This window comes from Pistacia vera, unplaced genomic scaffold, assembly GCF_008641045.1.
Source record: "Pistacia vera cultivar Batoury unplaced genomic scaffold, PisVer_v2 Contig77, whole genome shotgun sequence".
NCBI lineage: Eukaryota > Viridiplantae > Streptophyta > Magnoliopsida > Sapindales > Anacardiaceae > Pistacia > Pistacia vera.
In genome coordinates this window covers 752,053-774,696 of record NW_022196634.1, presented here as the reverse complement: position 1 = coordinate 774,696, position 22,644 = coordinate 752,053, and the positions used below count along the sequence as shown (strand labels likewise).

Here is a 22,644-nt window from a genome sequence, read left to right as displayed (position 1 = left end):
TAATTAGTAGATAAAAGAAAACAAAAAAAAATTGAACAGAACGTTAAAACACAGAGATGAACTTTATAAAATGGAAGGATCTTGCACTAAAAAAAAAAAAAATTACAGTCCTTCTCATTCATTTCTCTCACCCATCACAGCCTTATAAACATGTACATACAAAAATCTGCAACACGCCCAGTTTTCCCAATTTACAAATATCCACAGCACACTCCAGTTTCCTCTCTTTTTTATCAAACAGAATACATTTTTGTTTTGTCGGTATCTTCACCCAGCCATTAAGAAACTGCAAAACAAATGGATAATGAATCTTAGATTTATAAGTGTATTTGAGGACCCAGAAGAACTTTTCCATACACCGTCTGTTAGAATCATTATCTTCAGGGTATTTAGTGTTTTCCATGTTTAATCTTTTCTCTCTTCGTTTTGTAACATATTTATATTTATCTTTATCTTTATCTTTCCATTGGATTGTTGTTTTTTGGAGCCGTTCTCATGAAAGAAACCCCAACCTTCTCCCTTTTGAGTTTCTTCAATATATCATTATATTGTTCTTTTTCTTTGATTTATCATAGTCATAGATAATATAAATCAGACTACTTACTTGGCATAGAGATCTTATACTTCTGATTCTTCTTCCAAGAGAGGAACTTTTTCGTCTGAAGAATCAAGTCTATCGATATTATGGCGTTTATGTAATTCATCACCTTCTCTAACATGTCCCCACATTATAGTATAATACCCCATTCCGGTTATAACTGCTCCTATCACACTGTACATGATTGTTATACCCTGTTTTGGTCGAGGAATTATGTTAAAAGCGAAGAAATCAAAGTTTAATTAAGGTACTTGCCTTCCATAGCGAAGAGAATTTGTAAAGAAACCAACACCGAAAGCATTTGCAAACACAATACCAAAGGGTTTGAACATGGGCACATACAAAGGGCCCTTCATCTGTGTACACGAGATGTGGACACTGCTACGGATTATACTCGTAAAGATTGCCTGTAAAACACAGTATTTGTACAGCAATATTCTTAATTTCTTGTTGAAAGTAAAAATCTACGATTGAAATTCAATTTAATATGCACTTACTGTTGCAATAATGAGAAGGAGATCAAGGTTTAGCTTTAATTTCCAGGCATCAAGGTCTCTTTCCACAATCAGGGAGAATATTGCGCATTGGATAGTTCCAGCTAAGCTATAAAAGGAGACTACTTTCATCACTTGGGGATACTGTCTGATGGTTCCAAGCTGAGAAAATCAAAAATTACAATTGTGTGAGTTTCAAAGAAAGAGAAGCGAATAATATTTAATAAATCATATTACCTGAATAATATTCCATATACAAATAGATAAAGAAGAAGCTAAAAGCAAGATGCCACCAATAAGCCAACGGTCTGGTGTTGAGTAGAAAACAAAGAGGGATGGTTTTCGTGTTTGAAGTTGTTGGGAAGAAGCTTTTCTAATGTATGGTCCTTTGTATATTTCCACCACTATTGCCCCCATGATGGATATCAAGCTGCCAATCACTTTTACTCGAATATTTGTGCTTCCCAAATCTAGTTTTGTTTTCCTGCCACAATAAACCGCTCTGTAATCCGGGCCATGCCCATTTATGATTTTATGTGTTGGGTCCAGTCTCTGTAAATTGGGCTAAAGCCAGAAAAATTGACACTCAGACCATGATACTAAAAGTCAATATTTGCTGGCTTCAATCTTTCTTCAGCTTAAACATTTCTTTAAGAAAAAGGTTAAAAGTAAAAATTCAATCAAACTAAAGTTTGTTGTCTTGAAGTCTAGTTAAGATTTGAGCCTGAGCGGAGCAAAGCGATTTAATGGTTTTGGCCCACCTAACATTAAATTGTTACAACTAGAAGTGGACCATCTCACCATGATGTCCAATACCAACAAATTTAACCCTTTTTTTTTTTTAAAGAATTTTAAAATTCATCAAAGCATCTCAACAAATTTACAAGGAATCTTCCTTGAATATTTTTTTGAAAAGCTCTGTAACAAGGGGGTCGTAATAACTTTTCAGAATTAATCACAAATCTTCCAACACTTCACAGTAATAAATTAGGTAAATTAGTTATTCTATATTGTTTTTAATGATCAGGGTGTTCGAGTCAGTTTGCGTGCACTTCAATTAATCTTCAAGATTTATTAAACACCCTACAAATCCAATATTACAGGATAAGACACAAATATGATAGGTGATCCCAAGATGATTCGAACCCAGAAAAAATGACCTCAAAGTGGTTCGAACTCCTGGAGTCAATGAAAAGAGTAAACATTTTTTACTGTAAAACCAATCCCGTGTGGTTTAGTTATTCTATTTTGTCAAATAACAATATAAGAAAATCGTGTGCCCTATGAGTACCCAATAACATACTCATTTTCTTTATTATTATTGTTATTTTCCAATTATAAGTGTGATCCTTGCTTTATTAAAAATAAGGGTAGAATTCTTTTTAGTACAAGAGTCTTTGTCAGTGGTTATTCTTGATAAAGTAAAATATAAAAAAAAAGAATGAAGTTGAAGGGGAAAAAAAAAAAACCTCATAATGAATTGAAGCAGAAAGGAAATAGTAGGGATCATGAGGCCCATTTCACACACAACAATTGGCGAACTATAGGATAGTCCCAGGAATGCAAGGTTCTGAGCAATTGCTATCCTACAAATTACATGAACATATATATATATCAACCACAACTTAATGAATTTTGTATCAAAAACTAAACTTGATAAAGAAGAAGATAAGGGAGAGAAACCCACCCTGTTAAACCCAAGAAGAAGATCCGCAACAGAAGAGGAAAGCTGAAGATTGATTGTTCTATTCTGTATGAGTTTCGTGAAGAAGAAGAAGGGGTTATTATCTTATCGATATTATATATATGGATATGAACAAAAAGAGGGAAAGTGATGAAGGAACTTAATTACCTCTCCCTATGAAATAAAAAAGAATAAGGAAGAAGACTGATAGAGCCGAGAGCATTTGTGTAGACCACAAAAACAAAAGGGTTCATCCCTGCAGTAATGGCAGATTTCGCCAAAATGGTCAACCCTATAGTGCACCCCTCCATAATCACCATCACTGTAAATGGGAATGCCTCCGCCATCTTCGCTCTCTCCAACATCTCTATATATCTATATATTCAACTGCTCTTGCTCACACTGGATGATCATAAATAGAGAAACAACTGCAGGCTGAGACTGCTGACAAAATGAAGACTGAATCTAGGTATCTCCAGTATTTATAGTTGGAATAGAATCTCCAAATAAGAAGGGTAAAGAAATCCAGAGTAAGAGAGGCCTACTTCTACTTCTACAGAAAGAAAGAGAGAAGTTAGCTCTTCACAGAGGTGTGAAGCTACTCTAGAGAGAAAAAGCTACTCGAGTGACTCAATAATCTATGCACAAAAGGAGGTGAGGGGACGTGGCTTCATGTTATTACAGAAATAGGTTTCGTCTGTAAAAACTAATCAAATTCTTTCGTCTAATCTGTCCTCAATCAGGATCGGCATTATTAATTTACATTATTTGGCCAAGTTTAATGACTAATTAATCGAAAACTATGGCCCAAAACTCCATTTGTTTGGTAGTTTCTCTTCGAGGAGCATGATTTTGTGGCTAGCATTAACCAAGGCCCTACTGAAAAAAAGATTATTTTACAAGACTCTTAACCACCCACTGACGTCAAACTATAATAGTGACTCTAAAACCTGAAGCTTAATTTGTTTTGCATTACTGATACCCAAGTGTTTGGCTTGTTATATACTAAACATCATTATTAACAGATGGAATCGTACTTGTCTATGGCTGGACCCCAGTTTGTCTAAAGCTTTTCGTTTTACCTGCATGCGAAGCTTCAGTTGATATTCAAACAAATTCCATAAAAGTATCTCCCAAATGCTGATGATAAGATCATCACTCTCATTCTCAATACTGTTATTGTGACCTCTGGATTGAGATGCGGCTACTTGGAGAGGGGGAATCAATTTTGATGAGGAAAATGCAAGAGTGGACCCTTCGTTATGTGAAAGATAGAAAAGAGAGTGCTGTGTGCCTTTTCTATTGATAGCTGAACCAGGAAATTATTTACTGAACTGGCTTAGTTGGTAGTAACTTAGTTTATTGTTTAATGACATTTTCGTGATGTTTTGTTTATACAAATTAATGTTGGGTAATCTTGACATTCATAGATCACGCTTGACATGGTACTTGTTATTTTATTTGCGTATTTCTGCCTGACTTAATAGAATTGTTGTCACACGGGGACTTACTAAACAAAGCTGAGGAATTAGCATTTCAGTTGACATGAGAATTTCCACAGGTTTTATAACAAAAGAAACCATCAAATGGATAGCATTTTCCTGATATAGATTTCCCCTTATCAATAAAACCGTCTTATCCAGAATTACAACTACCATTCAAACCGTCCTCATAAATATTTTTAGGGTTTGAATTACAAGAATTCTAGCATTGATAAGATATGTAAGTACCTTTTCAACGGGCCTGTCAAACGTGCATACACTCATTTGGTCAAATCAATGGGATAATATAACAATGTATAATCCTTCATATTTTTAAAATTGAACTGAAAGAGATTCTCTATACATTTTTTTACATTATTTTAATTTAACTACTATCACAATAAGCTTGCAATCTTTCACTTTCCCAGGCACAAAGTTCAGTTATATGATAACTTGGAATGAAACAATAAAGGGGTTGGTAAGACAGCAGTGCCCTTTTAATGTCATAGTACCTTCTTCGATGGAGAGCTCAGGATGGTTTTGACCGACTCCATGTCCAAAGCTGAACTTTTCTTCCAAGTGTTAGAATATTAGATCGTGCCTCTCATGTCAAGATTGCATAGAAACAAATTCTTCATGCTACTCACACAGGCTTCATAGACTTCTTCCCTTCAGGTTTAAAAGAAACAAAAATATTATTATCAGAAGTTGAGCTTGAAATTGTCGGTATGGAATTAATTCTAATATAAACTTATGATGAATTTGACATGAATCATTACACAAGCAAGAGAAAGAAAAAAAATTCAATGCATTGACAAAAAAAATAATATAAAGAATACAATGACGTATAATATACTGAATTCCTTCAACAGTGCAAAAGGATATAAGACGAGCACTGATTGCCTCCTCATGCACAGAGGCGTCGGATAATAAAAGGCATTTCTTTTTTAATACTGCCTGTTGGTCCAATAATTAAAAAAGAAAAAGGAAAAATTTGCATACTTATACTTTTCCCAGGGAAAACTAATGTAATGCACACTTCAGATCCACACCTACACCAGTTTCTGATTGTTCAAGGAAAAGCATAGTTTAAATGAAAATTTTAGGTATTCAAAATTTTCTCTGCTAGTAAACAGCATTCAGGATTATGCACAAGGACTCCAAATAATGTTCAATGCCAGATGATAGGAGAAGCTAGTATAATAATCCTGTTATATGTCTATGAAATGTAATTATGTCTATGTCATATAATATTTTATGAATAATAGTCATAGCATTGTGATAAGTTCCAAAATTATATCATTTTTTAATTTACTCCGAAATTCTTAGGAACTATATCTAACTAAATGAAAATTCAACTCAATCAAACTTATACTATTCCAATACTGGTTAAGTCAGGCTTTAGTCTTTAACTTTGCCTTCAGCCAAATACATTTGGATATGCCATAAATTCGGACATACACTTCAGACATATATTGGTATGTCATCTGGAAATGGTTAAGAAAGCTAAGGCCATACTAAATCACTAGACTTGAAAGTTGGAATCAGTTTTAGGATCTCTTGACCTGAGTTTGTCAAACTTTTTCAAACAATAGTCCTGCTAAGGGCACTGAATTTCTACCATCTGGATTAATCATCAAACACAATGGATTCATTCAATTTCTGTTGCACATCCAAATGCACCTCGAGTTTGCACTCATATCCAGATGTCCACTGTTTCCTGCATTACTTAGTAGGTCTGACCTTGAGCAAAAACTAAGTCTATATTGACCCAACCAAGAAATTTTAAGATAAGAAAAGAGTAGCTTTTAAGATAAACTTACCAATTTTGTTTGGTAGGAAAAGCCTTTGGTTTTGATTTATGAATGAATCATGTCTTTTCAGTATCAATTTGCAAGAGAGGAGTCTTTTGGGGGTCAAAGCTTCTTACTCCAGTATCCACATATTCTTCTTTGGCTTTTCCCCACATCACAGAATAAAAACCAATGACAATTACAGCTGCTCCAATAAAACTGCATTACATTAAAATAGAATGGTGAATTGGTATGCCTTTTTGCATTCTATATAAATGAAGAGAGAGAACAAGAGGATAGTATGACAAAAAATTCTAATCTAACAAGGCAAACATAATCAATCAAAAAACCTTTTGGATCATAATGATTCAAAGCCCAAAAAGATGCACTACCTTCCAAGATATAAAGTATCCCCTGAGAAGATGACACCCACGGCAGCTGCAATTACAATACCTAGGGGCTTGAACATAGAAACAAATACAGGCCCAGTCCGGTGGAGGCACCAGGTAGAGATGCCAACTTGGAATGTAGAACCAAAAATACCCTACATTTTTCCTCATCACAGATTTAAGTCATTAAGTTCATATTATTTTAAGCATGTAAAGGGAAAACACAACTGTTTTCTTTTTCTATTTTCAAATCTACCCACCGAGTATAGGACAGCAATCAATCTTATATGATTTTTTAAGCTCCAAGCACCAGGGTTTCTATCAACAAACATACAGAGTATTGCAGATTGAAAGGCCACAAAGAAGCAGTAAAAAAAGACAACAATCAGCTCAGCTGGGAATTTCTTCAAGATTGATGCCTGGAAAATATGAAATACAAGATGATTATGTGGGTTTACAACTAACTTTTGATTTTTTTTATAACTTTTATGGAGTTAACCTGTACAATGAGCCATGTTGAAGCAAACAAACAATCAACAATAAGGAGCAATCCTCCAATAACCCAGTTTGATTGTTGCAAGAAAAGCTGAAGGGATGAGTTTGAAGTTGAGGGAGTCAACAGGAGTGGGGGCCCCTTGTAGTAAGTCATTGTAAATGCCCCTGTAATCAGCACAACTGCTCCCATTGATTTAGCTAAGCTACTGGAGCTTCTCCAATCTATTTTTTCCATCCTGAAAGCACCAAGCTGAAAAAATTTAGATTCATTTATAGCTATATTCATTCCAAGCAGAATTATCTGTCGGCTCCTGTTCCAGAATTTTGCTATCATATGCAAAATCGTCTACATCATTCCAAGCACATTTGTGAAGACCCAGGGGGGGTTGTTGGGACAGTTATAACAATTTGTATCGACACTTGACTTTCATCAAGAGACATCCTACCTCAATCTTGAGGGAAGGTGCTATACCTTCATGATGTCACAAGCACAACAGCCGCCTCCAAAAGTTCAGGAAAGAAACATATTAATGAAAAGAAGTCAACTAAAATGCATCAGTTTCAAAAATGATTCTACAGAACTAGGGTCATCTCAAATGACATACTTCATTTTCACAGTAGAGTCTTAAACTGGATCCAACACCAATCCTAAAGCATATGCAGACGCATCAAAGTTAATAAAAATTTATTAGCTGTCAAGCAGATCAAACAAGACTTCTTGAAATGATTTTTTTTACCCAATTTCCATATATACTAACAAGAAAAAGGATATAAAATTTTGGAAAAATAGACCCTTAAACCCTCCCTTGCCACCAGTGTGGCTGCCTTTTTCTTCATACAGCAAGCAAATATTTTGAACAGTCTTAGTATAGGAGGACCACAGACAATTGAGCTCCATAGCCTTCAATGTTCAATGGATTATAAATGCTGCTGGAAGATTTTCACACTCACACTCTTTATCTCATTAACTCAGAAGGGGGCGAGTGCAACATGCGTATCATAGGAAGATCCAAAAAAAGGGATGAAGTTGAGACCTGGTGATTCAAATAGTAAGAGGATTTGGCTTTCAGGAAGAGTATGGATAAGTCATAGGGTCAGAGGTGAAGAACAAGAGGTAATATTTTTCTTAAACCGTTTGTGTGGGCTAGGAGACCAATTTAGCTCCAGCTTGCCTTTGATTACACAAAAACAATAGGATTTCAGAAAATAGAGGCCCAGTACTCACTGATTCCTTGTAATAGGTTAAAAAGCCAAGCGTAAGTCCACCAGTAAATGAGAATATTGATCATTCCAACAGCTCGCTTAAAATGCCTTCACAAGATTGCACTTGCTGATCTATTGAAATGCAAAATCTGTTCCACATCAATGGATTAATGTCTCAAAGAATGCATACTATAAGAGGGAGATACTAGTTTTTCAGGATATACTAATTACTACTAGCATCCTACTCTCATACACATATCAGCGTGCAAAATTAATGCTTAACTGAAATATAGCTTAATCTCAAGTCTCATCTATAACTTCCGACACCATATTTGGATCCTGCAAACTCAGCCATGTAAAGTTTTGACAAAATTAAATCCCAGGAGAAATTATTAAATTCAAGCAATCATGTTCTTAGTTCTTCCGCATTTGCAGTACTGAACCACGCACACAGGTTAAGGAAAAAGGGAAAAGGAAACCATAGTGACAATAACATGGTCATCTATAGATTCACTTCTATGTATTTGTAGTTAATTAGAATTAGCAGTAGGAACATAAAGTAACCCAAACAATTGATTTCATTTACATAATTCAAATTCCTATGGCTTTTGCTCTTCTTTTTTTGCCTAGGAATTATAAATGAAATCACATTAAAAAATAAAAAGAAACAAAGGTAATTGCGAATTTAATTTACTAGAGGGATGATCACAATTAAAAGTTACCAAACTTAACAATAATAACAAAAGGGGAGCATCACCTGAAAATAATGGCAAGTACGAAGGTAAAACCCGGGATAAGATTAAGCATAGCCGTCGCAAGGGTAGGTGAGCTGTAGTAAATCCCAGCATACCCAAAAAATTGAGCAAAAGTACTGTAAAAAAACCAAACAAACATCACTCAGACCTACAACTAAAAGTATCCATTCTATTGAACATAAATTCCATGAAACAAGATAAGCCCAGTATAAGGGAAATGAATAAAAGAAGAAAAAAGATTGATTTAGCTGACCCCAGAAAGCCGAGCAGGAAGAAGCCGCCAAGGAGGGATGAAGTAAGGGGAGGACGTACTTGTGATCTGCAAAGAGAACAAGTGTTAAAAGAGAGAGAGAGAGAGAGAGAGAGAGAGAGAGAGAGAGAGAGAGAGAGGTTTGAATGCGTATATGTTAGAAAAGGAGAGAAAGAAGAGTGAACCTGTGGAAGAGAAAGGAAGAAGGAAGCAGAATGAGAGAGGCAAGTGAGTTAGAGTAGAAAACGAAGACCAAGCTGGTCATTCCATCAGAAATGGCTGCTTTTCCCGCTATCATTAACCCAACTTGAGCACACTCTGCCATCACCATTCCTACTACTACTCCTACATCAATCTTCCCCATCTTTGGCAACCACCAAACTCAGCTCACCCCGACGACTTGTTAGCTCACCCTTATCATTATGAATCGTCTTGTGATTCATTTGCTTTTGTCCTTTCTTGTCAAGTGTTGATTTTTTGAGTATTTTTTATATTTGGTTGTTTTGCAGTTTTCTAAAGAGTAAACGACCTTTTCTCACCCAAGGTTTGCCTCAATTACACTTTCCCACTCAAAATGTTTTGAAATACCATTTTTCTATCCAATGTTTATATTTTGTTAATACCCAAAATACACTTTACTTTCTCAGCCAGTATTTGATGAGTTGTCAGGAGCCAAGGTAAGAGAATTTTTATAGAGTAGAGGCTGATGGAACGAATGATGGTGACTGATTGAATATTCGCCATCAGAATCAGCTGACGACAAGAAACCTTAGCTTTGTGATGGCCGAAAATTGCGAGAAATCAGGTGTCAGAGTGAAATGAGTTTTGCAGAGAGGAGACTGGAGGTTTAAATGGTGATGACGAAGAGAATTTTTGCCTTTAGAATCGGCTAGAATCAGCTTTGGATAGTAACGAAATATTAACTTTGGATTGATATTTTAAAACTTTTTAGGTGGGAAAGTGTCATTAAGCAAACCTTGGGTGGGAAAAAAGTCGTTCACTATTTTCTAAATGAAATCCTTCCCATCCAATCTAATTTAAGATAATTATAGAGTTTATTTTTTTTTTTTTTTCTGATGATTGGAGTATTCGGACCAGATTACATGTATCTCAATAAATGTTATGGAGCTTTTAAACTATTGATCAGATAAGAACTCCAATAACTATCTCTATAAGCACTATAGAGTTAATTATCGACCCTCAAGTTTGATGAAATAAAAAGAAAAAAAATCCTTGAGTTTTATTAAATTAAAAAGAATTCCTCTATCATTAATAAATGAGTGATGTTAATGTTATTAGCCATTTACCTTTTATTTTAGCTATCTTTAATTATTATTTTCTTCTCAATTACAGTTTTTTTTTTTTAAATTATTAAATAAGACTAAAAAATATTTTATACAAAATTTATTTAGAATAAATCTTTTTCTATTAATTCATTTTTTTTTTTTTACATCATAAACCCTAAATTTATTTAAAATAATCAAGATGAATCAATTTGATCAATAACATATATGCATTAAAATTTTGAGGTTTATTTTATCATATTTCATTGTTTCCAACTTTCAATTGATTTGTGTATTTACACAATTTACGCAACTATTTATATGTTTGATTGATATGTTAAATGAATTATATATATATAACAAGGATTGTGAAAGTATAATATGAATAGTAAAAATATAAAAGTAAGGGTGAATTTATAAATGGACGGGGTTTATTTACATATTTAAATATGTTTAAAAATTTTAACGAGACAAAAATATAAATGGGGTTTATTAAGATAAATGATCGGGGGCTAATAACATCACTCTTAATAAATAGTTAGAATTAATGATATATTTACCTAATTATCTTTTTCATTTATTTGAACAACTAAAGTTTAATATAGGAGGATTTTTGTTATTTTAAAAAGTTCAGAAATTTTTTGTTATTTAATCAAATCTAAGGGGCATTATTGTAATTAACCATAATATATTATTCATATTTAATGTATGATTAAAAAAAATTAAAATCAAACAAATTTATATATAATTGTGGTTGTTTATTGATATAAAAATCAATAATATGTAATTTAGTAATTTAATGGTGATAGGGGAAGTGATAATTTAAGTTAAATCTTTTTTAGTCCCTATGGTTTCAGTTTATTACTTTAAGGACAATTGTTTCAAATATGTTAGTCGTTATCATTTCAAAATACTACTGTATTAGTCCTTACACTATTTGACTATTAAATTTATATTAAAATGACAAAAATACCCTCTTTTAAAGTTATTAAACATTAATATAAAATGTGTTAAGGCCAAAAATCGTCCTAAGCCTAAATGGAAAAATGGGTATAACAATGAGGAAAAGGCCAGGCCCAGTCTTAATGCGACCCAATCCAAAACTCACCGGATTAGGCCTAAGTGATACGAGGTATAGTCGGCCCAAACCGTCCGGACACAAGCCTCCTAGTCCCAATTCACTTCCTGGATCTATGAACGAATTCAAAGCCCATGGTCATCTACAGAGCACATTCCTATGTGAACCCTGGTAAAGTACTCCATTACCACCCCAACTCCCCCAAGGTCTGTGTCAGAGTCATACTTGGACTCCCTTTCACGCTAGGATAAGGGGATCAAAGGATATATCCCTGGAGGAAACAGATCGCTATGAGAACTCCCAATCCCACCAGGATTGGGAGACCAGACAGTCACTATTTAAACAGAGGTCAGCCATCTCACAAGGCAGATTACACTACACCTACAGACCCCAAAGTTCTAGCTTGAGAACTTCACATCACAGCCGTAGTCACAGTCCCCGACTAGACTTCTGGTAACTTTTCTATTCCCTAGCCCTCACTAAATCAGCCTTTCAGCCTTGCTGACTTGAGCATTGGAGTGTCTATGGCAAACACCACCCCGATGTTTTCCGTCGCTTCACGTGGGCAGGTACAGCAGATCGCTAGTGGCCTCAACCTCACGGGATCAGTCCCCCTTTCCGTATAGGTAGATTTTTATGTTTACAGTTTGGCGCCCACCGTGGGGCCTCTAGCAATCATCCGGTTCAACAAACCCTGCTACGTAAAGGAACTCTCCATGGCTGACAATTCTGACAACGCCAACCCTGGCCTTGAGGCCAAACTGGAAGCTCTGACTACCCTCATGCAGCAGAACTTAGATAAAGTGGCTAAACTGGAAGCTGAGAACACTGCCATCCGAACCGAAAATGCCTCCATCAGGGCCGAAAAGCAGTCTCTGAAAGAGAAGGTAAGTTAGTTTTATGACCTTGAGCTTCTGCCTTCTCACGTACCACCCAATCGATTTCGCGCCTCGGTTCCACCTATGCAATCTCTCTAAACCCTAGAGCCCAGATCCATAGCCTCAGATAAAAGGTCGCGTTAACTGTGTTCGTCGGCGATCGACGATTCGGTCTTGACTCATGGAGAAAAAGATTTTCCAGCGGAACCTCGCTCGGCCGAACCATCACAAGATCAAGGTGTTAAAGCGACAGAAAGCCCCCACCAACAAGAACCACCCATCATAGCCATCCCACCTTACCTCCAGTCAACCATCCCTACACAAAACCCATTCAGCTCGGCTCACCCTCGCGGGTCGAATGGCCACCCACATCAAACCATCTCGCTTGAGTCCATCCATCCTGACAGACCAAGCGAGTACCAACAACCCCCTTGACTATCCATGTAGGGCGAAACACTCGATTAGTTACAATGGGAGTCATCCAACCGGAGGGAGTGAACGTTGATCCAAGCTACCAGGGGATACACGAAGGAATGATCCACCAAGCAATACCACACGGAATGACCCAACAAAATTTCCCAAATGCAACGGCCGACCGAGTCAAACGGGATGACCTAGTGGTACTACCCTCTCCCACGAAACAGATTCTAGCCAAGAGGTTGGCCGATGTAGAGGCGGTGATGAGGTGCATACTAAGGATGTCGATCCCCACCAAGAAGAGCAGGCCCCACTACTACGCCGATTCGCCTTTTGAGATGCGATCGCCCTAGTTGACATGCCCCACAAATTTACCATCCTTGGCATGAAGCCCTGCGACGGCACAACCGACCCAGATGATCACATAGCCTTGTACAAGCAGCGAATGTTCACTGTTTCGATACCCCAAGCGCTGAGGGAAGCCTACATGTGTAAAAGTTTTAGTTTAAGCTTATCTGGTCCAGCACTGCAGTTGTACACCAATCTCCCGAACAGTTCCATTGACTTATTTGTTCAGCTCACCAACACCTTCGTGGAGCAGTTCGCCAGCAGCAAAAAACTCGAGAAACTATCAGCCGACCTATACAGAGTGTACCAGTGAAGGGGGGAGCCACTGAGAGACTATGTTAGCAGATTCAACAAAGAGAAAATTTCACCCCTTCTTGTAACCCGAGACAGCCATATATGCCTTCAGGAAGGGTCTCCTCCCGGATGAAGAATTGTACAAAGAGCTGACAAAGCTTGGCTGCACCACGATGGAGGACGCCTTGGCTAGAGCAGTGATTTAGATAAGGTGGGAAGAAGATGAGATGAATCGGGCAGTACACGCTAGGTATGACCCAAGGCGGAATGATAGAAGGCCAGAATTTAAGTCAATTGAACCCCGTCACCAGCCCCCTCCTCGTAACTAGAATAGAGTAAGAAAACCATATGACCGCCAGCCACGATATGACTGCTAGCCACAATATGACCACAAGCCACCTAGAGCCGACAACAGATAGGTCGGACCAAGCAGATACAAAATACCAGAATACAATCTCAACGTCGAACCAGCCCAAGTGGTGGCGATCATGAAAGGAATGGGATCTAGTGTTAAGTGGCCAGACAAGCTCAATGCCGAAGCAAGGAGAGACACAACCAAGTGGTGCGAGTTCCACGACGACCATGGACATGAAACCCCAGACTGTATTGCCCTGCGTTTAGAGGTCGCCGCATTATTGAAAAGGGGACAACTTCGAGATCTGTTGACGGATAAAGGGAAACACACCATCAGCTAGAAAAGCACTAAAGGAACATCTCCACCCCCGCGAGAGCCCACACCGAAAGGATTCTGCTCACTCATCTCTAGAGGGTCAGAAATCAGTGGGGTTAGCTACTCCTCAGCCAAATGCTATGCCAGAGCCAACAGTTACCATGAGATCCAGTCCATCTATCCAGCTTCTTGGTTACATTACCATCAGGTAATTCAGTTTGAAGATGATGAGCTGGTCACCCTGGCCGCTCCTCATCACGATGCTCTGGTCATCTCTCTGCAGATCGCCAACATCCTAATCAAAAGGGTATTCATAGACGGAGGGTCATCAGCGAACATTCTATTCCTTGCAACAGTGAAGGCTATGGGTCTGAAAGAAGAAAACATCAACAGAAGGTCGACCTTACTAGTTGGTTTTAGTTTTGAGTAGAAGTACACCATCGGAGTAAACAAACAAACCGTCTTTCTGGTGATAGACTGTCTTTCACCCTACAATGCCATCTTGGGCCGACCTTGGATCCATGACATGCGATCGGTCCCATCCACTTTCCACCAAACAATCAGGTTTCCTACTAAATGAGGAGTACCAGAAATCAAGGGCGACCTAAAAGCTTCCAGGGATTGTTACAAGAACGCCTTCAAGGGCAAGGGTAACGCTTCATAGCAATTATAGTCCCGTCCAACCCCTCTGACCAAGCCAGATCAACCATCTATGGAAGACTTGGATGAAGTGCAGATACATCTGGACGACCCTGAGAGAAAGACACAGATAGGTTCCCACCTAAGGCCCGAAACAAGAGAGAAGCTAATAGAATTCCTCAGACAGAATCAAGACTGTTTCGCCTGGTCCCATGATGACATGATAGGAATCAGTCCAGAGGCAATGGTCCACCACCTCAAAGTAGATCCGGATCACCAACCAGGGAAGCAGAGGAGAAGGAAATTCGCTCCAGAGCGCAACCGGATCGTCAATGAAGAGGTTGAAAAGCTATTGAGCAACGGTATGATCAGAGAGGCCCACTACCCCGAATGGCTAGCAAACATCGTGGTTGTAAAGAAAAACAATGGAAAGTGGAGAGTCTACATCGACTTCACTTACTTAAACAAAACGTGCCCTAAGGATTCCTTCCCGCTCCCACATAACGACATGATGGTTGATGCGACTGCAGGCCATGAGCTTTTTAGTTTCATGGATGCTTTCTCAGGTTACAACCAAATCTTGATGCACCCGGACGACCAAGAGAAGCCAACCTTCATCACAGAGAGGGGAACCTACTGCTACAAGGTGATGCCATTCCATCTGAAGAACGTCGGGGTTACCTATTAGCGGCTAGTCAACAAGATGTTTGCCGAACACCTCGGGGACACCATTGAGGTTTATATCGACAACATGCTAGTCAAGTCCCTGATAGCTGATCAGCACCTTGACCACCTCAGCCAGGCGTTCGCTGTCCTAAGGAAGTATAACATGAAGTTGAATCCAGCCAAATGCTCATTCGACGTCTCATTGGGTAAATTCTTGGGCTACATGATGACTCAGCGAGGGATAAAAGCCAACCCTGACTAGATCAGAGCGATCCTCAGTATACCATCCCTAGCTTGCATAAAAGACATCCAACACCTGGCATGACGAGTAGCCGTCTTGAGCCGATTCATCTCTAGATCCGCCGACAAGTGCCACCTTTTCTTCCATGCGCTCAAGAAGTCTAACAAGTTCGAGTGGACCCCCTCCTGCGAGGAAGCCTTGCAATAGCTGAAAATATAACTGACCTCCCCTCCGCTTCTTTCCAAGCCTGTGGACGGGGAGAAGCTTTACACCTATCTGGCGGTCTTAGAGACAGCAATCTCAGCAGTGTTAGTTTGGGAAGAGGATGCGAAGCAGCTACCGGTCTACTATGTCAGCAAGTTACTCCTCGATGTAGAAACACGGTATAGTCAGCTGGAGAAACTAGCCCTTGCGCTCATCCATGCATCTAGGAAGCTCAGGCCGTACTTTCAATGTCACTCCATAGTCGTACTCACCTCCTTCACACTCAAGAAGATACTGCACAAACTAGAGCTATCAGGCCGACTCACACAATGGATAGTGGAGCTTAGTGAGTTTGACATATCATACCAGCCTCGCACTGCTGTCAAGTCCCAAGCATTGGCAGACTTCATTGCTGATTTCACTCCAAGCACCACCATGCGAGCAGAGGAAGAAATATTATGCATGGATAGTGGGTCACCCTCCAAATGTACTCTTTCAGTGGATGGATCAAGTAACGAACTCGGGCTAGTACTGACTACACCAAAGGGAGATGTCATCCAGTGGGCAATACAGTGTGGGTTCAAGTGCACAAACAATGAAGCTGAATATGAGGCTCTCATCGCTGGACTCTCCCTAGCCAAAGAAATCGGAGCGAGGAGACTGGAGGTGAAATCCGACTCCCAGCTTGTAGTCAACCAGCTGCAAGGTACTTACCAGGCATGCGACTCGAAGATGACGGCATACTTGAACTTGGTCAAAGAACAGCAGGCCCAATTCGAAGACTTCTCCATCGCCTAGGTCCCAAGAGCAGAGAACTCTCAAGCTGACGCCTTTGCCAACCTCGGCTAAGTACTCCAATGTTCTTTCCAGTCATCCATCCCTCTGTTATTCCTACAATGGCCAACCAACTAGAAGGAGCAACCACCAAACAAGTCGCCCGAGGAAGCAATGGATATTGAGCTAGCCGATTACTGGATGACCCCAATAGTGAAGTACTTAGAGCACAATGAACTCCCAGCTGACAAGAGCGAAGCACGCTGACTGAGAGCAAGAGCTGCCAGATTCACCATCTATGAGGGCCAACTCCTCCGAAAATCATTCTTGGGTACCTATCTCAAGTGCACAAGCCTAGAGGAGGTCGAACGTGTTCTCGCCAAACTCCATGAAGGCAAATGTGGAAACCATGCTGGGGGACGCAGCCTTGCACACCAGGTGATCACCGTTGGATACTACTGGCTGACCATATGCACTGATTCGACTGCTTATGTTAAGAAGTACGACAGTTGTCAAAGATTCACTCATGTCTCACACCTTCCACCCGAGCGGCTCCACTCTATCCTCCCACCTTGGCCTTTCATGAAGTGGGGAATGGATATAGTGAGGAAACTACCGAACGCACCTGGGCAACGAGTCTTCATGTTGGCTGTGACTGATTACTTCACTAAGTGGATCGAAGCCGAAACTTTCGTACAAGTCAGGGACAGAGAGGTAAAAGCTTTTATTTGGAAACACGTCGTCTGCAGGTTCGGGATACCGAAGGAAATCATCACCGATAATGGATCTCAGTTTATCAGTTCAAGCTTCAGGGATTTCTACGACATGTGGGGGATCAAGCTTAGCTTCTCCACCCCCCGCAACCCCTAGTCCAATGGCCATGCCGAGTCATCAAACAAAACCATCTTACAAACCTTGAAAAAGCGACTACAGAAAGCGAAGGGTGCATGGGTAGATGAGCTACCTGGACTCCTTTGGTCCTACCGAACTACAACTCACTCGTTAACAGGCGAAACACCTTTCTCCCTCACATATGGCTCTGAAGTGGGCATCCTGGCCAAAGTATCAGTTCTGTCCACCAGGCTCCACTAGGCGAACGATGAAATCAACAGCCAGAACCTTTGCCAGAACCTTTGCCAGAACCTTTGCCAGAACTTGGACACCGTTGATGAGCTCTACGAGCAGGCGAGCATCTGCAACGCTATCTACCAGTAGCAAGGCAGGCCGCTTGGCACTATAACCGCAGCGTCAGGATCAGAACTTTCAAAATAGGCAATTGGGTCCTCCACAAGGTCTTTCAAAACACTAGAGAGATCAATTCTGGCAAACTTGGGCCCACTTGGGAGGGTCTCTACAAGATAATCAAAGAAGTAGGGAAGGGCGTCTACCGACTCCAGACTCCAGAGGCAAAGGCATCAACAATAGTTGGAATGCAGTCCATCTCAAGTGCTACTACGTCTAGGTGAACTCATTCGTTTAAGTGTTCGTTTCTTTTTGTTTTTATTTTTAAAAGGATGAGTGGGCCTATCCACCTCCTCATAGACAGTCGGCCTTATGGCCCGAATTTAATGAAGTATTATTCAGAATTTCACATGGTCAGATCGACCTTGCTTGATCGAATTATATTTACACCTTCAGATCGACCCTGCTCGATCCACAGACTTTCACCTTCGGATCGACCCTGCTCGATCTATGGAGTTACGCCTTCGGATCGACCCTGCTCGATCCATGGATTTACGCATTCGGATTGACCCTGCTCGATCCACGGATTTATGCCTTCGGATGAAATTACATCTTCGGATTAACCTTGCTCGATCCAAAGATTTACACCTTCAGATCGACCTTGCTTGATCCACGGATTACACCTTTGGTGACCCTGCTCGATCCACGAAATTACACCTTCGGATCAGCTTGCCCGATCTACAGATTTACACCTTCGATCGGCCCTGCCCGGTTTATGAAGCTACCCATCTAGACAGCAAGACCGAGTGAAGGGTTTCTTACACCTCAAAACTGACAAGTCATCGACCTAGCTTAGCATAGTCTACACGACTCAGTCACTGGGTCGCACCAAAGTCACAACACAAGCATAAGAGTTCAATCCCCAGTGCATCTACGAACAAAGATTGCAATCAACAACTCATTCACTCATCAGGAAAACATCAAAAACATAACAGCAAGTTTTAACATATAAGCAGCCTCAGGCGGCTCAGTTCAGAAATATAGGCATACCCGCCAAGAAAGGGCATCACAGGCCCCAAAATACATGAGCAAAACAGAAATAAAGCTAAGTGTCGTCGATGCGAGTCGTCTCTTCCATCTCCGACTGGGTCACTCCATTGCTAGCACCAGTACCCGTCCCTGCAGCTTGGTCGCTCACATCCCTAGTAACCGATGGTCCTAGTCGACTAACAAAGTAGAGAATCTGCTCATCAATCTGCTCCTCCGCATGCCCAACCCCTTCCTCTAGCATCTCCTGCATGAATTGGATGTCCTTATCCGGATTCCAGTGAGAAGTGTTCCCGGCCTTATACTCTAGCATAAGCTCCTCCTTGGCCCTAATAATGGCATCATTAGCAATGGTGAGGCATTGTTCCTTGACAGACTCAATCTCTGCAGTCTTTTTGGCTAACTCTCTCTTCAGCCTCTCCAACTCGCCCTCGGCCTCCCTTGGACGCTGCTGGCTCTCCTGCTCAGCCTTCTGGGCTGTCGCCTCCCTTTGGCGCAAACTGGTGTTCACTTTGGACATATCCTGTATCCTCTTCTCCTATGCCACTACGGATTTCCTCAGATGCAGACTGCTCGTGAATGCCTACATAACAAAACATTGTCATCAATACAATCATGATGAACAAAATAAAATAAAACTCCTGCCCTACCTGGAAAGCGCAGGATACCCCCTAATCAGCGACCACGATCGCCCCCATCTGGTTCAAACGGGTCTTGTCGACCGGGAATAGGAAGGAGTCAGCCAATTTGCTCATAGAAGCTGCGTTAGAGTAGGTCGACGCACAAGCCGGAATACGGAAGGTGATCTTCTCAGTCTCTTCATCCAAGATCGCTATCTGAGATGACTCTGCTTCGGCAGTGGGTTGACGGCTCGGTGGTATCGCCACTACATCCTCCGCTCTCCTATCCTCTCTGGCTGAGGTTTCCCTTCTCATTTTCTCCCGACGCCGAGTGATGAACTCACTCGCACTGGGGATGGTCAGCTTCTTCATCAGTGTCTCTACAAGCGCAAACTCTTTAACGGTTAGTGGGTTTAGCCGGGACTCACCATAAATGGTATGATTGCAATACCGAGTCAGAAGCACATCCTAAGTCTGCTTCAACGAAGGGAAATGAATACCTCGCGCCTCTACTCCGGCCCAGAGATGGCTGGTCCTGAGGTTGGCCTTCGCCAATACTACTCGTTAATCCCTCTACGCCTTCGAAATGGCTAGTACCTTCTGGGTCTGCACGTCCAAACCATCTCCGCTCTGCCCGGCCCGATTGTACTCAAGCTCTGCAAGAAAAAAACACAATAAGATTTAGTAATCAAAATACAAAGAAAGACAAAGGTTCTCACCAGTGGCTCGCCAACTGCTTGGAATATCGCCCTGGCCTCTCTCCCCAAAGACAGCCTAACCCCGCACAAAGAAGTATCGATCCTTCTAGTTCTTGTCATTGGACCGGAGGCCGGTCACCAGGTGAGACCGATCATGCTTGAGGTTAATCAGATATCAACCCTTCTCTTTGTCGTTCTCCTTTAGAAAATACGAGTACAACAGCTCGTGCAGCCTAAACATCACCTGGTTCAGCACACAAAGATCCTCTAGCGCCATAAGCAACCTCTAACCATTTGACATGATCTACGATAGGGCAATCATGAAGTGGTTCAGCACCTCCCAGACGAGGTGAGGAATAGGCAACCTCAGCCCATCGTGAAACCACTTCTCATAAACACTAACCCAGCCTTTTACCTCCTAATCAACTCGCTCATACGACTATGGTGCCCGGATCTCCACCGAACCTGGAATGTGATACATAGTCTGGATTCGCCAGACGTCACTATCCTTGAGCACGGACGGATAATCCCTAGCCAAGATCCCACTACCCTGTTGGCTTGGCTCCTCCTTAGAGCTACTACTAGACGAGGGTGAACTACCAACACCTTTGGAGTCTTCCCCACTTTCCCCATGCCTGCCTGAACCACTCGGACCAGTAGCACTAGTCCCTGGGACAGCTACACTAACACCGATTGATACATCTGTCGGAAGGAAGCCCTCGGGCATTATCACTATGGTCGGGGCACGTTCATACTCATTCCTAACATCCGCCCCAACCCCGCTCGGATTACTTGATTCTAAATCTGACATCTCAGCCCGTCTGACCTACCCGACCAACTGATTGTTCTTGATAACTTAACCTCCCAAAATCCTAAGCGTCGGACCACCACTTGCCCTGTACATCCGACCGAACAACAAGACAAGAACCCTAGTTATTGCTTACCCTTCAGCACCGACCGACCTATCCCTACTAACCACCTGTCAACTTAAGGGAACCTAGAGCACTGATCGTCCCTCACCACCGACCGACCTATTCCTGTTGGCAGACTCAAAACTTTCGAGACCTTAGGACACTAATCGGCCCTCGCTACTGACCGACCGACCGACCGAGTCGAAGACTCAACACTACTCTCGCTCGTGCTAAGAGACCGACCAACGCTCTAGCTCATCGTTCTCGTGAGTCCACTCACCCTGAGTCACCAACCCACCAATTCAAACACTAAAACTGCCTACTCGGTTTGGATGAACGACCCCTGGTTCAAGTCCACTTCGCACGACCCCCTTTCACTCGGTCGGATGGACCGGATGACCTACCTATCCACTCAACCTAAGTCCAACCTCACTTGATTTGGTCAGGCAGACTGACCGAACCGAATCAAGGCAATACTTAAATCGTTTTGTTTTCTCGGTTCCGTCCAAAACATTCAGAAATACTCAGAAACAAACCAAATCGCCGGAAACCCATTAGAAAATCCCAAAATTCACACCTATTCTAAAAATCTGTAATCTAAACAACTCAAAGCCCACTTGAAATCCCCCGAAACTTCAAAAAATCTCAGCCTCTCTCCCAAAACCTCAGCAAAAACAAGCAAACAAGCAAAACAAACGAAAATTCAGCCTAAGGAAATAATGTTTACTGTAAACGATCCCAGAAACTGTAGAAGGAAAACCACCGCTGCTTAAGAAACTGGAACAAAAAAGAAGAAAAGAAAAGGAAAGGAAAAAAGTTTGCAGAAAATGGAGGAAAAACACAAATGGGAGACGAACAGTCTGCCCCCTCGTTTTTATAAGAAAAATCTAACGGAAGTAGACACTTGGCAGCCCGTGGTTGGCCAAAGGTCAGAGCGACTCTTCATTTTCCTGCCTCCAAAATGAAGAGTTGATCGCCACCATACACGTGGCAGGGATCCACGACACCTAGGAAAACCGCAGCACCGTACGGAAGCTATGCCCAACCGCATCCTCTTCCCAACCGATTCAACATGCGACTACTGAAACAGACCTAACACTCCTGTGTCACGTGTCGAGGAGACTCACGACTGGTCGGCTAGCTTGGAATAGTCTGGCTCGCGTTCCCCCTCGAGATGATCAAGGCAAGAAGCCTCACCCGTTTGGTCTTCCATGGCGGACGAGTGGCAACCAAAGGTCAACCTTCGCACATAGTACTCGACCCTATGGCATTTTATTAAGACAGCCTCGTGGTATCACCCAAGCGTCCGTCATATGGTCGAACAAGCCAGCCAATTCAATCTTCTCCACTCCTTCACCCAAATACACCGACCGAACGCACCTTCATTCCTCTTTTTATTTACTCGACCCGGCATAACGATCGAAACGCCCACGGAGGCATGCTCATTCTTTCACTCGACCGATGCATCGAACGGATACGTGCAACCCTGGAAGTTTCGTTATCAATCTCCTTCACTCGTTCACCCAAGTACACTGACCAAACGCACCTTCAT

At 41.2% G+C, this 22,644-nt stretch overlaps 2 protein-coding genes across 3 annotated transcripts; both read right to left on the bottom strand.

Annotated features, from left to right (window-relative positions):
* Window positions 1-271: 271 nt before the first annotated feature.
* LOC116116296 (WAT1-related protein At1g70260-like) lies at window positions 272-3,410 on the bottom strand. Of its 2 annotated transcripts, none has more exons than XR_004125788.1 (8): window positions 2,945-3,410; window positions 2,780-2,842; window positions 2,562-2,678; window positions 1,330-1,576; window positions 1,096-1,254; window positions 915-1,005; window positions 605-792; window positions 272-286 (listed from the first exon to the last, which is right to left on the bottom strand). XR_004125788.1 is itself a non-coding variant. In XM_031402394.1 (8 exons), the coding sequence occupies exons 1-7, from the start codon at window positions 3,139-3,141 to the stop codon at window positions 619-621; spliced, it is 1,089 nt and encodes a 362-aa protein (XP_031258254.1). In that variant the 5' UTR covers window positions 3,142-3,410; the 3' UTR covers window positions 272-286; window positions 605-618. The 2 variants fall into 2 exon arrangements, 1 of the variants encoding a protein (XP_031258254.1); XM_031402394.1 differs by having other exon boundaries at window positions 605-772; window positions 854-1,005.
* Window positions 3,411-4,555: 1,145 nt separating this feature from the next.
* On the bottom strand, window positions 4,556-9,606 carry LOC116116297 (WAT1-related protein At3g28050-like). Its single transcript, XM_031402395.1, has 8 exons — window positions 9,328-9,606; window positions 9,146-9,211; window positions 8,895-9,008; window positions 6,939-7,170; window positions 6,700-6,858; window positions 6,443-6,594; window positions 6,081-6,269; window positions 4,556-4,926 (listed from the first exon to the last, which is right to left on the bottom strand). Exons 1-7 carry the CDS (start codon window positions 9,504-9,506, stop codon window positions 6,128-6,130), a joined length of 1,044 nt encoding a protein of 347 aa, XP_031258255.1. The 5' UTR covers window positions 9,507-9,606; the 3' UTR covers window positions 4,556-4,926; window positions 6,081-6,127.
* Between the last annotated feature and the right edge of the window lie 13,038 nt (window positions 9,607-22,644).

Bases quoted from the DNA above. Each gene is read 5' to 3' on its own strand.
- LOC116116296 (XM_031402394.1), bottom strand. From the start codon at position 3,141: ATGTTGGAGAGAGCGAAGATGGCGGAGGCATTCCCATTTACAGTGATG. The intron at 2,679-2,779 runs GTGGGTTTCTCT...TGTAATTTGTAG, and splicing joins TTCTTCTTGGGTTTAACAGG to GATAGCAATTGCTCAGAACC. The intron at 1,006-1,095 runs GTAAGTGCATAT...TGTGTTTTACAG, and splicing joins TCCTTCTCATTATTGCAACA to GCAATCTTTACGAGTATAAT.
- LOC116116297 (XM_031402395.1), bottom strand. From the start codon at position 9,506: ATGGGGAAGATTGATGTAGGAGTAGTAGTAGGAATGGTGATGGCAGAG. The intron at 7,171-8,894 runs GTGATGCTCCCC...TGGTGCTTTCAG, and splicing joins GTACTTGCCATTATTTTCAG to GATGGAAAAAATAGATTGGA. The intron at 6,859-6,938 runs GTTAACTCCATA...CATATTTTCCAG, and splicing joins CAACATGGCTCATTGTACAG to GCATCAATCTTGAAGAAATT.